Below are 16,657 nucleotides of genomic sequence, written 5' to 3'. Positions count from 1 at the left end.
GCTGCCCCGGTCGCCGGCCGGTCGGGGCAGCACTCCAGGGAGAAGGGTCTGGGCTGGCGGGAGAGCCTGGGGCGCCGGCCCTCAGCCCGAAGGCAGACGCTCCCCGCTGCTCCGGCAGGCAAAGGAGGGAAGGCCACAGGGCACCGAGCAGCGGCRACAGCGAAGGGCTGTGCTTGGTGTGTACAAAATATACAACAGTAGTGTCCTTCATCTGATTTTTACCCACCCGCCCCCCATAAAAACACAACATCAGCCCCCACCCTCCCACCCCGCTCCGCTCTTCACCGCCAGCCGACGGAGAGGCGCTGGAAACATGCACGTCTTTAAAAATCCCGAGCTGTGCCGAGACCATGCCCTCGGCGAGGAGACGGTCAGGCCCGGGGCTYGTGCGACGCACCACGGTGGAGGAGGCCACCTGCACCCGGTGCTGCTTCCCCAGGCGTCAGCGGCGGGCACTGGGGCGGGAGCTGCGAGCGAGCAGGCCGACTGCCCCGCGGCGGCGGCTGAGCCTGTTYGAGGGGTCTGGCGGCAGGGACGGGGATGGCGGGCCCCGCTCACAAGAGGCTCTGCTCGTCCTCCAGGTGAAGACGCGTCTGCTCGAAGAGGAGGGGCTGCGTGGGGCTGCCGGTGCCAAGGCCTGGGAACGTCTTGGTGAAGTCAGATGAGCCTGAAGGAGGAGAAAGGCGTTCAGCCCCCAAAGCACCTGCCCTAGAGCCACGCTAAGAGCCCTGACAGGGTGCCCGGCCGCAGGGAGAGGGCAGTGTGCATGGAGAAAYGAGGGGGAGTGGAACATTCCCAGTTGGCCAGGGAGACCATTAGCCTGGGCCCTGSCCTCGGTCTCACTCTCCTGCCCTGGACTGAGCCCCACAAGAGATGGGGCTGGGACCTCACGTGGACGGGAGTGCCGAGGCCGAGCCTGGGTTACAACCCGCGAGCTCCATCCCTTGCACCTGTACAAAGACGCAGGTTCAGCAAGGGAGATGGAGGGGACACAGGTGCTAGGCCAGAGAGGACCTGCACATTCGTGGCGTGCAGGAGCCCACCTGGGGCTGGCAGATGGGATGTTTGGGCAGGTTTGAAAACAGGAGCAAGGCCAGAGCCAGCAGTTCAGGCTGGCTGGTTTGCGGCCTCCTCCTTCCCTGCCCTCATGGCGAGGATCAGCCCCCCAGGGAGCACGGCAGGCTTGCGCGGCGGCTCTGGGCCAGCCTGCCCTCCCAGGAGGGCTCCTGCTGCCCCACACAAGAGCAATGCGTAAGAACAAGAAGACGTACCAGCTTACTCCTCTATACCAATAGAGCAGGAATCGGGACCCAGTGCTGCCCAAGACAGGAGGAGGAAGGCAGACAGAAAGGGAAGGAGACATTAGAGAGGTACTCAGAACAGACTGCGACTCTACGGAAGAAAACAGGCTGCATCGACAACGGTCGGGGGCCGCGCCAGGAGGCCCAGCGAAGCGTCCCTCCGCTGCACTGGCCGGCGCTGCCCAACACCCCACAGCACCCCCCGCCACGGTACTGCCCCGCGCTGGCTCGGCCTCCCGGAAGCCGTCCCGGTAGCTCGCCCTCCCTCGGGCCGAAAGCAGGAGCGGGCCTTCGTACGCGGCACTGGGAAGCGAGCGCGGGAGGGAGCTCGAGCTGAGCTGAGCAGGGGGCCCAGCCAGCAAGAGGTCACCCCGTATCTCACTCGGCGTGGCTGGGGCGCGGGGAGCATCCACCCCCGCAGGCACACGAGGCCCCCATCATACAAACAGGACTTCAGTGCCAGCCARCAGCTACAGCCCAGAGAGGAGAAAGGAGGAAGGGGGGGAAGGACAGAGACAAAAGGGTACGGGAGGAGGAAAGTGGGGAATTACCTCTATGTTAACCCCATCGCCCACGGCTCCCTGGGGGCAGCAGCTAGCTCTGCAGACTCAGCAGGAGCTCATGCTCCAGGTAGATGCTCTCCTTTCCCAAAGCCTCAAGGAGGCAAGGGTGCAGCACGCTGACCCGGTGGGGGGAAGGCTGCCAGCGGGCTCAAGTACACAGCCCGCAAACTCCCCCCAGGCACCTCCACACCTCCAGCTGGAGCTGCAAGCGCAGTGCAGCCGGGTCTCCGGCGCACCTCCGTCCCCCCAGTGACACGGCCGTTACCTGGCAGGTAGACGTCTACCGGTGGGTCGCTCTCCGACCGCGTCAAGCTCCGGTGCTCGCTGCAGCTGCCATCCTGCAGGACGTCTTCGACAGAGGGAGGACGGCTACCTAGAATCAGCAGAGAGCACAGACTGAGTCCCGAGACCAACTCAAAGGGGCAAGCGGCACTGCGAACAGGTTGCGATTTTACATAGGAGGAAGCTCCCAGTGTCCCCAGCCTTGTAGAAGTCTTGGGAGAGCCTGTCAGACTGGCCCAGCTCACAGCGCCAAAGGGCGCCTCTTCTTATCGGGGCTCATGCCCCAAAACACACCCAGGGCTGCCCTCTCACCCCACCCTCCCAACTTCTGGACGCTAAGTGCCAGAGACCCGTCCCAACGRCACAAGGCCCATCCTGCACACCCAGGACATCATCTCACCAGGGGCCACACTGGTGCGCACGTGGCCATCACCCACTGGGCAGTGCGGGGCACGGGCTGGCCAGTGGGCAGCCCATGGCACGAGCAGCTACAGACAGCAGTCCCAGGAGAGGCTGGATCCGCAGCCCAAAACTGCTCTCTTGATATATGATACATGGTGCTGATGGCGAGCGGCGGTCGTATGAGTAATCAGGTGTGGCTTTCCAACAGAGTAGAAACTCCCCAGGCTCGAGACTCTGAGGTTTTGCCTGGCATCATGCAAAGGTGCTCWCCCACCCCATTCCTGGGCAAAGTCTGAGCGTGGAAATACGGTCATGGAAAGCACAGGAGCYGAGCTCTGCTGCCCTGAACACAGCTACTTGTGCAGCGCTTACAGCAGAGATGCTTGGCAAAGAAACCAGGCAGATTGTTGACTTGGCGTCTCAGAAGAGATCCTGGCAACCTTCTCTGGTGAAGCACAGCAGCTCAGAGGGGTGGATTTCAGGGCCCAGATGTTTCTGAACTTGCATCTCTATCCTGCTATTGTGCCCTTTCAAACAGTGGATGTAGAGATCAAGCAAGGTCTGGTCATCTCCAAGGTCAAGTGCACACTCACCTTGCTGCAGGGACGAGGCCTCCTCGATCTCTTCCCCTGCCATGCTCTGTAAGGAGGAAGAGCACAGTTACCGCCGCAGGCTGGAGGCCTTTGCTGTGCTTGTCTTCCACTCTAGYGCTCTCCAGAGAGCACCACACAGGCCCCAGGACTCACTTCAGGGAGGAGACAAGGAGCCCAGCACTAACTGCAGCAGTGCAGCCCGGGACRGGGGTGTTTTGCAGCTCTGACATGCACCGGCAACAGCCCAACGCCCCTCCGACATCCCCAGTTTCCAAGACACGTTAGAGACACGGGCAGGCGGCTGCATCCTTATACCATGGGGCCCTACAGATAAACGGAGGAGCTGCCCCTGCGCGGCCTGTGCCGACGGGCCTGTCTGTGCTGCATCACTGGGGAAGCGATGGCCCTTCACGAGGCAGCTGCCACGTCCCGGACCAAACCCATGGACACAGCAGCTCCCAGGGAGGACGCAGACTTACCTCTGGAGAGCTGGTCTCCCTCAGGATCAGTTCACCCCCGCTCAACACTGGCTGCGAGTCGGAGTCCTCAGAGAGCTTCTCTTCATCCTCCTCATGGATAGGTGATGAGGGAGACCGTAGCGTGCTGAGGCGAGAGAAACTACATTTGCAAGCAGAGCGCAGACCACCTGCCCCCAGCACCCCAGGCCTTGGCGGCAGCGCTCTGAGCTGTCACTGCCTCTGCCCAGCCCATCCTCCACCAGCAGCATAAGCCAACACACGACCAGGAGCTCAAACTGTTSAGCTAAATTCACCAGAGCCTCCAGTATCCGCCGCACAGAAAACAGTGGCGACAGCATTTCTGTGGCAGAACTGAGCAGTGCAGAGTTCAGRCACAGCAATGCAACTAGGACAAGTCTGTCTTCTCCTGGAAAGTAAAGGGCCCAGCGCCCAGGCTGTTCCTCAGACCTTCACAGCTCCACTGTGAGGATTCCTTCTCGGAAGAAATTTGGARGACAAAATCATGGAGCAGATGCAGAGCTCACTTTGAAACTATGCTGGCAGTCTCCGTGTTGGTCACAGGTGGCATAGGGACAGGCTGGTAGCCCCACACCRCACACTGAGCTCAGGCACCCTTTCAGGGGCCAGCATAGCTGGGAAGGGTTGCCCAGCTCACAGACACCTGTAGCCAGCCAYGAGGAGAGGGGCAGTCCCAACATCTCAGGGATGCAGCCAGGAGTCAGTGCTGACTCCCAATGCATTTAACAGCACTTCAAGAACAGCTCTGATTCCAGGTCCCTACCAAAACAATGTTGAAGCGACTGTGGTGCTTGTCTTCCTGCCCCTTTTCCCCCCTTCTTCCCACGACAACTTGTGAATCTTTCTCTTTTGTCAGATCTTTGACTCCAGCTGGGCTCAGGGCTACTAAGTACCAAAACTTCTACATGGGCAGACCATGATCCTGTGCCTTCTGAGGCAGCAACCTGCTCCACCTCAGCCCCAGCATATCCCACAAACCAGCGAACAAGGCTGGTGAGGGCAGGTTRGGCTCAAGGAAGCAGAGCACAAGGACAGGATGGAGGAATACAGGACATGCAGTCCTGTCTCTCACCTCGATCACAGTGAAAGACATTAGGAAGCACCAGCTAACAGGCTGGATGCACTAATCTTCCTACACATTGCCATCAAGTTCTCCTGATGCCCCTTTCACTCTAACCAGGACAAGGCTGCAAACTTCCACTGCCTGGGGCACTGCCAAGTTCTGGGGTGGACTTCTCCCATCCAGCAATGACTTGCTGTTGATAAGGAGGTGATAAAATCTAATCAGCAGCTGGAACACAGTGAGGAGAACCAGGAACAAACCCAGTTTGATCCAGCTCTGCTTTTCTGGGTGGCCCTGCAAGGGTCACATAAAGGGTTACCCATCCCATGGGATCTACAGCCTCTACGACAAAGCCAATAGAGCAGGACTCAGCAGCTAAAGGATCTCAGTATTTTGCACTCTGAAATTCAGATCACTTCTCTCCCCATCCTTCTATTCCCTGGGAACTCCATGGAAAGCTGAGATCCAACAGAGTTTGGATGTCAAATGCAAATTTGAGACACTAATTGTACAAGAAAGGTAGAGATTTCCAGAGTCTGGGTTAAAACTCTCCATTAAAAATGCTCTTTTGTTCATGACAAACCGAACTCTTATGGAGAAATGAACTGGTTGCCATAGGCTTAACGCTGGGTGGCGTCTCAAGCCTCTCTGTGACACGAGAACCTGCTGGCCACCAGCAGTGGGAGCAGCCAGAGCCCTCTGTCATCTCCCAGTGCGTGTGGCTGCCAGCCCTCAGGGCTTACAAGGGGAGCAGGCCCCTCTGTTCCCGTGCTAACCTATCTGGAGACTTGCTCCGCTTGCCCTTTTGGTGGCTGCTCTCCACAGCTCTGTCCATCCCGACAAGCGGACGGCTTGCAGGGGGCATCCCATCCACCACGCCAGAGTAGTTGATCTCGTCATACAGAGGAGCTGACGGGATGGAGGGGGAAACAGAGCGAAGGCCATTCAGAGCTTCCAGCAAGGAAATGGGCTCGTACCCCGGAGGGATGTTGTCAGAGCTCTGTGGGTGAGAAAGAGAGGGGCATGTTAAGAAACCCTTGCCAGGCTGAAAACTCCCTGAGAAGAGGAGACCCAGCTGCAACCCAGCCCTGCACCTCCCACCCTGCACATCCAGGCAGCCCACCGCCGCAGCTGCCTCTCCCCAGAGACCCTCAGCCTCCTTCCCCTGCAACAGCCACCTGTTGCCACTCGGGCTGTAACGCTGATGCTCCAGGCAAGTTTCCAGAGCAGTGCTTGAGAGACCAGGCACCTCAGCAAGCTGGGCACCTTGCCCATCAAACGAAGAAGCTCTTTGGAGAATCAGGCAAGGAGGGTTAAAAAGCAGGCTCCTAACAAAGCTGTTATGAATTATGCTTTAATCTCCTGCACAATGTTCCTCCAGTGGCTCAGAGACATTTCTAGATAACAAGCACCTCACTTCTGCCTCCAGCGCAGTGCACACCGCAGTTTCACAGCACTGCCAGAGTCACAGAGAGTCTCCAAAGAGCTCAGTATCTGTGCACCACACGAGAGCTGGCCTTTGGTGACTCCAGCACTTCACTTTGCTCACGGACTCTTGTTTCCTCAGTCRTTTATGCAGGTTTTCCACTCAGCTGCTTTTGTGCAAAGACAGGAAAGGGACCACAGACCCACTGATCCCATAGGGAGGGGAGCAAAACTCTGCACTACTTCCCATTTTTTCCATAATTCACTTAGCTGCCAAGGCAAAAGGACCCTTCCAAAAGGGCTATTAAACCAACGCTAGTTTAATTCCAAAAATCCCCTAGTCATAAGGCCCCAAAACTTAGAAGTAAATGACATTTATGTTGCTACTCAGTCGGCAATAGGCAGCTCAGCCCAGCCTACTGCAAACAAAGAGACAAGACTGCCACAGTGCAGACTCAGATTAACTTAACCTGTCCCAGCACTGCATCCTCAGGCAGGCTGCTCCATATCATAACTAAGGTGGCRTAACCGTGTTTGTAGCCAGGCCCAGCAACAACAATCCTGTAGCTTCTTTGTGTTGGCTCTCACAACTGCATGGCTGCAGGTGAGCCTGCTCCGCAGCCTGTTCTGACACAGCCATTAACTTGGGGGGTGAACTGATTGCTGAGCAGACTCACCTGTGGTCACAGGAGCTACCTCTGACAGGGGAGGAGAGAATGAGTGGCACCTGGGGCCAAGGATCAACCCAAATCCCCCAGGTAATGGCCTTGTGGCATTTAAGTGCTTGTGCTGAAGAGCGCAGCTGGGGACTGCAAGATAACCAAGTCAGGTGCACGAGGAATCAGCTCACAGGTCCTGCCACCTGCAGGTGATGGGTTTAAGAGCCATCTCCACAGAGGCATTTCGTTTCCAGATGGCAGCTTGGAGAAGCTATTTTGTGGACAGAAAAGTCAGGCTCACAGTTGGTACACCGTCTCCTGGCTGTGAAGACCAAGGCTTGAGGGTTCAAAGGCTGCTTGTTCCAGTTTGCTTTGGCAAAAGATCAGGTTCTGTGGCATGCCTAAAATACTGGAGAAGGATCTCTCAGCCAGCAGCTAGAGCACCTGGGCTGTAAGTCACTGAAGCTTTCAAACAGTCCTAGAGACACTGCTCTTTCTTARGACACTTACCACTGCCCCATCCCTGCTCCAACAGAAGTAGTGCTTAGTTGCTGGCTGAAGTTCGCAGACAGCCACACCAAGCTTGCAGGGTCTCCATTATCCCCAGCCTTAGGGTTTCTCCAGACATGACAAGTGCAGTAACTTATGTCCCTCCTCAGCCCAAGCATCCAGGCTGGCCGGAGCAAAAGAAAACTGCAGCCTCCTTGATATGGACAACTGTGACTGCAGTTGATGGACTGCACCAAGGGAGTACAAACAGATCTTTCCTGGCACRCGTGCCTCCCTCACCTTTCATCTTCCCTTCTTCTGGTCCCCAACATGCCATTCATGCTGTCCCTTAGAGCACAGTTACAGTAACACACTCTCTTGCCAATCTGGTGAGTCCCCAAAACACAAGCTCCATCTTTACTGTTCCTGTACAAGCAAAACAGGTCATTGCAGCTAGCGTTCCTGATGCAAGACCTGGTACAGCTCTGACCATCTTCTACCTATATATCCCAGCACCAGGATGGAAATCACAGTGAGAAGTGCCCAAGCCAAACCGCCAAGGGGATGTGACAAGTGTGGGAAAGCTCTGGGTGAGCCATGGAAACAGCAGATTACCCACAGTCCTACAAAGCTATGAAAATATCTTGGCCAGAAACAATATAGCAGAGAGGCTCAGGGCCAAGGGGCTCTGATAGATGTCTGCGCCTGGCAGTCCCCGAGAGCCGACATCAAACATCTGCAGCAAGTTGTTTCTTTCCCACCTATTCCTCCACACGCAAGCTGGGGAGGTTAGTGATCGTCCGTGCAGGCTGTGAGCATCTCACTGCTATGTGGAGACGGTACTTGGAGTGTCACAGCCCATGCAGGGGCATGTGTCAAACCCAGCGTGTTAGCAAGCCCTCATGTGTACAACACTTTCACGTGCTAGTGCGACTGCTGGCAAATAATTGCCGTASGAGCGAAATACGACTAAGTCCACTTACTGTTTCCCTTCTAGGTTTCCTGCTGGGCAGGGAGACAGTGTTCACTTTAATGGACTTAAAGGGACACTGTCAAGAGAAAATCATGTTTTAAAGACTTTTTTGAGGTTAGCAACACGGAAAGACGCACAGCATCTCCTTGCCTTGCTCTCATTGGTGGCACCTGCTTCCTCTAGGCACCACACTCCGCTTGACAACAACCTTTGGGGTCTCTRTGTGGCCCTATGTCTTAGTCCCTGCTGGAACAGCAGGCTTACAGAGCTGCAGAGGATGGGTAGATAAAAACAGGCTTTTCCCACGATGACCCGCTTCCATTCCCACCAAAGCCTGTAAGATGGTCTAAATGCAGCTCTCCCTCTCCTTGCTTGGATCTCACGCGCCTTGCCAGAGCCAGCAGTGCCACAGCATTGCTCAGGCAGCAAGGTTCTGCCCACAGCGCACTGGGGACACATGACTCAGCCCTGTGGTCAAGGGCACTGCACCTGCCGTCCTACACTCTCAGCTGCTCAACAAGACCTCCATCATCCAGGGGGACTGGCACAAAGATGTCTTGCTGCTGCCACATTGGAAACCCCAATCCTCAGGGCATTTCAGAGTGTGCTGCTAGGCAAATCTGAATGCAAACCAAACTGTAATCTGCCATCTGCCCAGCTCCCACCCTGCTAGGCCCAGGACTTGCCACRTTTCTACTGAGACAGGCCACAAGGAACCTTCCCATACTGAGGTTTCTGTGAAATTGTTTCCTCCCAGAGGAAGGAAGGCACTTGGCTAAAAGCAGTCAATTTAACCATCCACAAAAGGAGAGGTTTCTCAGCTCTCTGGGAGTGTTGAGGAACAAGGTTATACTACTCAGGAGGCCTCGCTCTGAGGTCCCAAGGATGCAAGCTGATAGGCCAAGGTACTCATGAGTGCAAGTCTCCTGCTCAGATTGAGAYCAGCACTCAGGCCCCAGGCTTCCTGCACAGGGTTGCAAATTACTTACAGAGTGCTCATCATGGTCGACAGTCTGTGCCAAGACAGGGCTGAATGACACCGGTGACAGAGCCCCTGGCTTTTTCCTCACAGCTCGGATCTGCAGCAGGGCGCGGAAGGCTAGGAGAGAAAAGCACATGAGTGACTACACAGCCAAACGAGACCAGGCCGTGCAATTCGGGTGCTGGAGATGGAGCGAGCTCCTTGTAATGATGCTGCGTGCATGAGGAGCAGGGCTGCAGAGCACATCAAAGCCAAGCTCCGAGGACTGGCTCCTCTACGCTATCGGTCAAGACGGGAGAGATCTGTCAGCAGAAGCAGCCTAGGTACACATAGCCCTTGCAGAGAACAGGTGCTACCTACCTTGGTACAGTGACACGGAGAAGACATTCAGGCCTAGGGCTACTCAGCACAGTAAGACAACCCACAAGCTCGGTCTTGGACAGCACACTGCAAGCTACAGGACATGGGGAGCCTCATGTAAAACCAGGCCTTGGGTTCGTTCAGGCCCCATATGTCTCAGCACTGGGGCACAGCTAGACTTGGGTGCCCTCTCAGCATCACACCTGCATTGACTGCTTATTCTCTGGCCAGTAACACATTGGTGAGAAGGTCTGCAGCAACTCTGAACCCAGCCAGAAGGTTAGTGGCTGAATTCCTCTCTCTAGCACAGCTTTAATCTTCACTCCCTGCCTAGGACCCTGTTCTCTATCAGCAGATATTTAATATTGTTACTTCCGCCTATGCCAAAGCCACACACGAATGAGCCAGACATCTGTTCTAAGACAGCTGTACGAACTTGCTTGCACGTAAGGGAAAGGCTAATTCTTAATGTACCCAGCTGCTGGCAAGACCAGCCTAGAGCCAGAGGTGCAGACCTGTCCTCTCTGCTTCTGTATTTCCCAGGAGCAGATTCTCAGGAAGCCTGATGTGGAGGAACTTTCAGAACAAATACATCTTACTCCACTGCAGCATACAGATGAGATAACACTGCTCCTATGTTTTCAGTTATGCTCCTTGTAGTCAAAGCTGTCTGGCACTTCCCCTGATAAGATCTTGTTTTCAGTTATTGTATCCTTGCCAAGTCTTGACCATTTAGACTTGTTTTCTCAGGCCAAACACCTGCCTTAGGCTCTTTTTTATTTTCCTAGAAAGCTTCAGTAAGAAATATTCAAATACTTCAGAGTTCAAGCACAGGGTAAAATGTGTGATTTGTCTGTTCAAAGATGCAGGCATTTTCCCTACAGACTCTGTGCTTTGAAGAAAAGACCTGAAATTCAGCAAGTGCAGCCCAAGTGTCAAAAGCAGTGTTTGTTTTTTTCCATCTCTTAGGAGCAGAGGAATGCAAGGGTTAAGCAGATCCTCATAACTCTCCCAGCAGGCAGTCCCCTCTGCTTGAAGAGCGAAGACGATCAGGACTGTGTGCTCAGTGTCTGCCCTGCTGGCCCCCAAGCAGCAAAAAGGCAGAGGAGTCAGACTGACCCACAAGCAACAGAGAAAGACAGGAACTGGCAGTAGGTTGTGAAGAGTAAGGAGGAGAGACCGGAGATGAGTGTGTCTAACAAACACACAGAAGTGGTCCGGGGTTTCCATCAGTTTTGTTTTAAACCACCTTCCTCTCCCACCAGAGGTGGTATGGGGAGGCCTGATCACCATGCTGCCCACAGTTAACAGAGAACTCAAACCCCACTGGCAAGGCATCACCTTGCTCCAGACAGCGAGGGCCAAATGCAAGAGCTGTTTACATGGCACAGCTCAGAGCACCTGCACCCCAGATCCATCCTAGGGAGAAGGCAAACGGCAGGGAGGCACTGGGCAATGAGCCACTCTCCCAGGCGCTCTTCCTTCCCTGTTTGAGTACAGTTATTTTAGGCAGCAGGAGCATTCAGACGTCAGTCAGAGCAGTAGCACATTTGATGCTGAGCCTCGGGGTGACGTATATAAAAGACAGGCTCACTCTCACAACCTGCACTGACTTAACAGGAGCCTGGCAGGGGGAAAGAGGCCCTTTTTCCCGGGCACATACTCACGCAGCCTGCAGATGGGGCAATTGTTGGCCTGGTAGCGCAGGGTGTCTGCACAGGAGTTGCACAGACAGAGGTGTCTGCAGGGCAGAATGAGGGTGTCACGGAGGTCCGAGAGGCAAACCACACACTCGTTGCTGTTGTCGCTGTTCTCGTCATCTGAAGGCTGCAATGAGAGGCAAGACTTTGGCATGTGAATAGATAGGGCCATATAGAATGGCCAGAGGACTCTGGAGCCCGAGATTTCCCACCCAGAGGTCTGCACGAGAGCTCGCATCCTCTATCCGCAGCTCTCAGCAGGGCGTTCTCAAGGAGAGCACACTCCAGCCTATGCAGCCCTGCTATGTGTGCCTCTTCCTCCCAGCAGAGAGGGAGGCACCCCAAGTTCCTGCAGCTCCTTCAAACCCATGATAGAGTGARCAATTTCCTTGTCACCCTGTTGTCACCCCTCTCTTGTGCAGTCGAGGGAAAGCAGCCTTGGATGCTCATCCGATCACAGCTAACCTTAGCAAAAAGGTYAATCTGAACCCATTAAATGAAAACCTGCATCATGCTATTCTTCCCATCACTCAGAGCCCCACAAATTGGATAACAGCCAGTCAGCTATTGCTAGGAGAACCTCATGAAGTTCAATAAAACTGAAGGGAAGCGTAGAGCCCTGCACTTACGGAGGAATAACCCCAGGCACCAGTACAGGCTGGGGGCTGACCTGCTGGAAAGCAGCTCTGCAGAAAAGGACCTAGGAATGCTGGTGGACAAGCTGGACATGAGCCAGTAGTGTGCCCTTGTGGCAAAGAAGGCCAGTGGCATCCTGGGTTGCATTAGGCAGAGCATTGCCAGTAGGTCAGAGGAAGTGATCCTTCTCCTCTACTCAGCCCTGGTGAGGCCGCACCTGGAGAATGCGTCCAGGTTCAGGCTCCCTAGTATAAGAGAGGTATGGAGCTACTGGAGCAAGTCTCCAGCAAAGGACCACTTGGATAATTAAGGGACTGGAGCATCTCTCTTATGAGGAAAGGCTAAGAGCTGGGACTGTTCAGCCTGGAGAAGACTGAGTGGGGAGCTTATCAGTGCATACACATATCCAAAGGGAGGGTGAAGAGAGGATAGGGTCAGACTCTTCAGTGGTGCCCGGTGAACGGACACGAGGCAATGGGCACGAACTGAAACACARGGCATTCCAGCTGAATCCAAGGAAACGTTTTTTTTGACTGGGAGTGTAAYTGAGCACTGGAACAGGCTGCCCAGAGAGGCTGTGGAGTCTCCATCCTTGGAGATATTCCAAAATTGTCTGGACAGGGTCCTGGGCAAACTACTGTCGGTAACCCTGCTCCATTGGGGGGTGGGGTTGACYAGATGATCTTTAAAGGTCTCCAACCTCAACTGTTCTGCGATTCCAAGGAACCCACCCTCCGACCAGGAGGGCTCTCTTCACTAACACCAGGGATCCTTACAGTCCCACCTCCAGTGCCACAGGAGTTATAGAGGAGCGCCAAAACTGGTACCCCAGCACCAGGCACCCTCCATCTTCATCTGCTCCCATCAGCACCATTTCACAAAGCCCTTTAAGTGCCACAGGGGGAACACATGCTATGCCAAGGGCAAACTTAGTATAAACAGCAATATACAGTATCTGCAGCTGCCACCGCCACATCCGCACCAAGTCAGCTCACTGTGCCAGCGAAAGGCTGCAAGCCTGCCCGCCTGCCTGCCCCATCACATGTGCTCCTGATCTATTTTGGGAGGCAGGGAGGGCAGGCAGTCTTTTTGCTTTCCCATTCACATAGTTTGCTAAGTATACTGKGAAGAACAAAAATGGCCCCAGGCCACTTGTTTGATGGGCTGCAATGATATGATTGTTGGATCAAGAGATTCATCACAAGACCCAGGAGGACCCAAAGAGAAGCCTTCAATTCTCTTAAATGGATCTGGTGCAGTCTTTGGGAAGACTTCTCCATCCTGCCCCTTTAGGCACTACCTGTTGGCACAGGCACATGGAAATTGCAGGAATGCTTTGGGTAAGACAGTGCATTACGTGGAGAGGAAGTCTGGTTTGTCTTGTTCTGTGACTGCTCCTCTGCTTGCAAATCACACACTGTATGTACAAGAGCAGTCTGATCCCGAGCCCAGCACTTGGTACAGCATGTCAAGCACTACGCAGCCCAGTCAGCAGCAAAGGGCAGGTCCAGATCAGGCTAAAGCAGGAATGAGGCAGTCAGGCAATCTGCTTGAAGCTGTGCAGCAAACCAGGATTCAGCAGATGCTTATGCCTAAAGATGGGGAGTGTTTCTAGTAAAGGCATTTTTTATGTACATCCCTTGATGTTAGCAAYGCTGTTCTCGCTCCTGCAGGGGAATGTGGGCTGCTCTATGGATACTGGCAAGCCTGGAGAGCTTAGCTCCTGGCAATGCTATGGGAACTTACTGTCCCCTGGTAAAAAAACAGGAGAACCTGTAGGGAGCCACAGGAGCAACGCACAGAGATCAGGTGCAACTGCCTTGACTGTGGAGAGGCAGTGAGATGGGGTGGGCACCAGAGAGATTTCAGAGGCATTTGGGATGGAAGGCTTGCTCACAGTCAAGGGAACAGGAGATACCCTTGGTCATGCACACTGGAAAGCACCTAGACTGGACAGCAGCCCCAGGGCACCAAGAGCAGCAGCTGACACTGGCCCAAAGCTGTCTCTACAAGCTCCAAAACACCCATGGGGCACTGCTGTCCTCTCTCAGCAACCCCAGCCCCAGGCAATACCCTCAGAAGCCTCAGGCCATCTAAAGCATCTCAGCACAACCCATTGACTGCTCTAAACAACCTCAAGGCTCTGACATCCCCGGGCTTCATCAGTACCTACAGTAATGACATAGACCCACTGGCCATTCTGGGATGCACTTCCACATTGCCCTGCCAAATCCTGTAGTTGCACTTATAAACAGAAGGTGCTGGCTGGAAACCCACAGCTCAGGGAGTAGGAGCCTTCTGAGCACCTTTACCTTGGTCTCTTGGTTGTTTTTGTTTTCAATGCCGTAGATCTCCTGAAGCAGATAGCTCACCCGGTCAACCTAGGGAAGACAACAGCAAGTTAGAGTGCCAGGTGCTCTGTCATCACTATTTTGTGATCATCTCCATTCCTCCCTGTATCAAAGCATGCATGTTACACCAAGGGCAAGTGGCTTCTCTAGAGCCATGTGGAAGAACTAACGGAAACRAACATTGCGAAGAATGGCCAGGAAAACACACCCCTCTGCTCAAAAGCAGAGCCTATCCTGTCTGGTCTGAAAACGGAACCCAACTGGTGTCTTCAATCACTATCAACATCACCTCAAAAACAAGGGCCCTGCTTGTTTCAGAGATCAAAAGGAAACACAGGCCCATAGCTCAAGCGCACCAGAGGCAATCAGTCTTCTACAGTCCCTTCTTTCTGYAAAGCACCGCTTAACTTTAATCTAGCTGAATTTCCACCCATCTTTGTAATCTCAGGATAGCAGAGACTAGGTACAACCACCATTCTTGTGCCAATGGCTTGTTGCTTGCACATCAACAGCTGCACCACACTTTGCTATTCATTACTGGGGAGCATGACACCAAACTACTGTGGCCAGGAAACTTATCTCCCAGACAAAGAGCTGTCCAAATCTCCCTTAACATGAGAAGCATCCAAGGGACAACGCTACACAAACGCAGTGTCACAGTATCTCCAGGTGGAGTCTCTAAAAGGGGATGTGTGGTGGTAGAAAGCATTGCTGCTCAGAGATCAAAGCTGCTCAGAGCCCCGGACACTGATTGTACCCCTCCAAACCATGTCTTCATGCAAATCCCAGCAGCTGTCTGAAAACTCCCTGGAGCAGCTGGGTTAAAGCACCGAGGCAAGAAAGGCTGCAGGTTCAGCTCCCAGTGGGGCAAGGTTTTACCTTCCTTTCTGCACTAAGCAGTGCTTTCCACTGTCCCATAGCTTAGTTATTAAGTGCAGCAAGAGACTCTTACAATTGCAATGAGCAGCTCTACAGGGCTGTGCAGAGCTATTGGTCCCCAGGATTTGCTGCTTGCTGCTACATAGCAGCTTCCCCAGAGAAGGGCAGATTCCTCCTCCAAAAATCTTGGAATAGTAAAATGGTGAAGGGGCTGCAAGGTAACACGCAAACTGACTCATCTCCTGATCAGGTCACCTGCAGCAATTGTCCTTTTGACACCCTGCTGTGAAACTAAGCTACCAGGAACCCAGTGTTTCAACAGCTCAACAACTCCAGGGGCTTTGACTTTTCCATTCGTAAGTGGCTTCTCCCCTCTTCTGTCAAGCCAGGTGCTCGGAAGAGCAGCCAGGCCATGGGATTTCAGTGCTGCAGAACATATCACACACCAAGATATGAGCAGAAGGTARTTATATCCAGCCTGCTTGCCAGTTTAAAATGCTTAGAGTTGGGACACAGCAGCATTAACAAACTAATTCCAGAGTCTCCTCGTGTAAGGCAGCATGCAGCCTGCAGACAATCTGTTCTAGGCCCACATTTCAAGGCAATGAGGTCAGCAGTTGGACTGCTGAGCAAAATCCTCTGCAATGTCTCACAAGTCGCCCAGGAAGTTTGGGAACAATTGTGTGGGAGCAGTGCTTTTACAACTCAACATTTCAAAGAGCGCCTTGTTACAGCATCCTGACTCCTCAGAGGATCATGATTGTGACAGTAAGTTCTGAAGTGGTCAGATCACAGTCTCCGCAGGATTTGGTATTTCTTTTACTGCTTGACTCAAAAAAAAAAAAAAAAAAAAAGTGAGAACCCTATGTTCCAAAAAGAAATGAGTGAGCAGTGCAACATGGCTCTTGCTATGAAGATCCCTAGGTTTTAAAACAGTAAAGGTAAATAATAAGCAGCAGATGATGGTACATAGTGCAGTCCTTCACCTTCATACTTCTCTCACCCATCCCTCACCACATCTCATTAGCTGTTGCTTCTTGCTCACAAAGAGCTAAGAGACTGATGCACACAGAAATTGTCCAGGAATGAATTGTGGAGCATTACAATGGCAAGGAAGGAAAGACAAAAGAAAAGGAGTGATGGAGAAGTGCTTAAAATTTTATGCAGATGGTTTACTCYAGACATACACTCCATACTCCCGGTCTATGCTCTTATAGGGGTAGGTGCTACGTTAGCTTCAGAGGTACTGTGTGTTCCTCAGCAAGAGCTTGCTTCTATTTTAAAAGCCAYGGAAGAGAATGTCTAAGCCTTAAAATTTACAAACAGCCAAAGGAAAGAAAGAGAAGAGAAAAGAAAACCCCCACAGCCAAACATTGAGTGGGAAGGTTACACACTATGCCAGTAAAGAGAGATGAGCACACACTGTGTCACTGGAGGAGTCAGCTAAGCTAACCACATTGTGGTAAGGTGGGAACCACCCTGGAGAGCACTTCCTTGTCGCA

At 53.5% G+C, this 16,657-nt stretch overlaps 1 protein-coding gene across 2 annotated transcripts in view; it reads right to left on the bottom strand.

The window, feature by feature from the left end:
• Positions 1 to 269: 269 nt before the first annotated feature.
• The window catches only part of MGRN1 (mahogunin ring finger 1), a 52,016-nt gene continuing 35,628 nt past the window's right edge, over positions 270 to 16,657 (bottom strand). For both annotated transcript variants that reach the window (XM_085307200.1, XM_085307201.1), the window contains exons 8-16: positions 14,238 to 14,306; positions 11,257 to 11,416; positions 9,237 to 9,346; positions 8,258 to 8,323; positions 5,478 to 5,701; positions 3,621 to 3,744; positions 3,142 to 3,187; positions 2,130 to 2,237; positions 270 to 667 (exon numbers count right to left, since the gene is read on the bottom strand). In XM_085307200.1, coding sequence (XP_085163326.1) covers positions 555 to 667; positions 2,130 to 2,237; positions 3,142 to 3,187; positions 3,621 to 3,744; positions 5,478 to 5,701; positions 8,258 to 8,323; positions 9,237 to 9,346; positions 11,257 to 11,416; positions 14,238 to 14,306 — 1,020 coding nt within the window. In that variant the 3' untranslated portion in view covers positions 270 to 554. The remainder of the gene's footprint in view (positions 668 to 2,129; positions 2,238 to 3,141; positions 3,188 to 3,620; positions 3,745 to 5,477; positions 5,702 to 8,257; positions 8,324 to 9,236; positions 9,347 to 11,256; positions 11,417 to 14,237; positions 14,307 to 16,657) is intronic.

The sequence above is a fragment of the Rhea americana genome, unplaced genomic scaffold (genome assembly GCF_003343005.1).
Source record: "Rhea americana isolate MKP2758 unplaced genomic scaffold, rheAme1 scaffold_255, whole genome shotgun sequence".
Classification (NCBI taxonomy): Eukaryota; Metazoa; Chordata; class Aves; order Rheiformes; family Rheidae; genus Rhea; species Rhea americana.
Note: the sequence above shows the minus strand (reverse complement) of the source record. Positions and strands in the feature narration are given on the sequence as shown.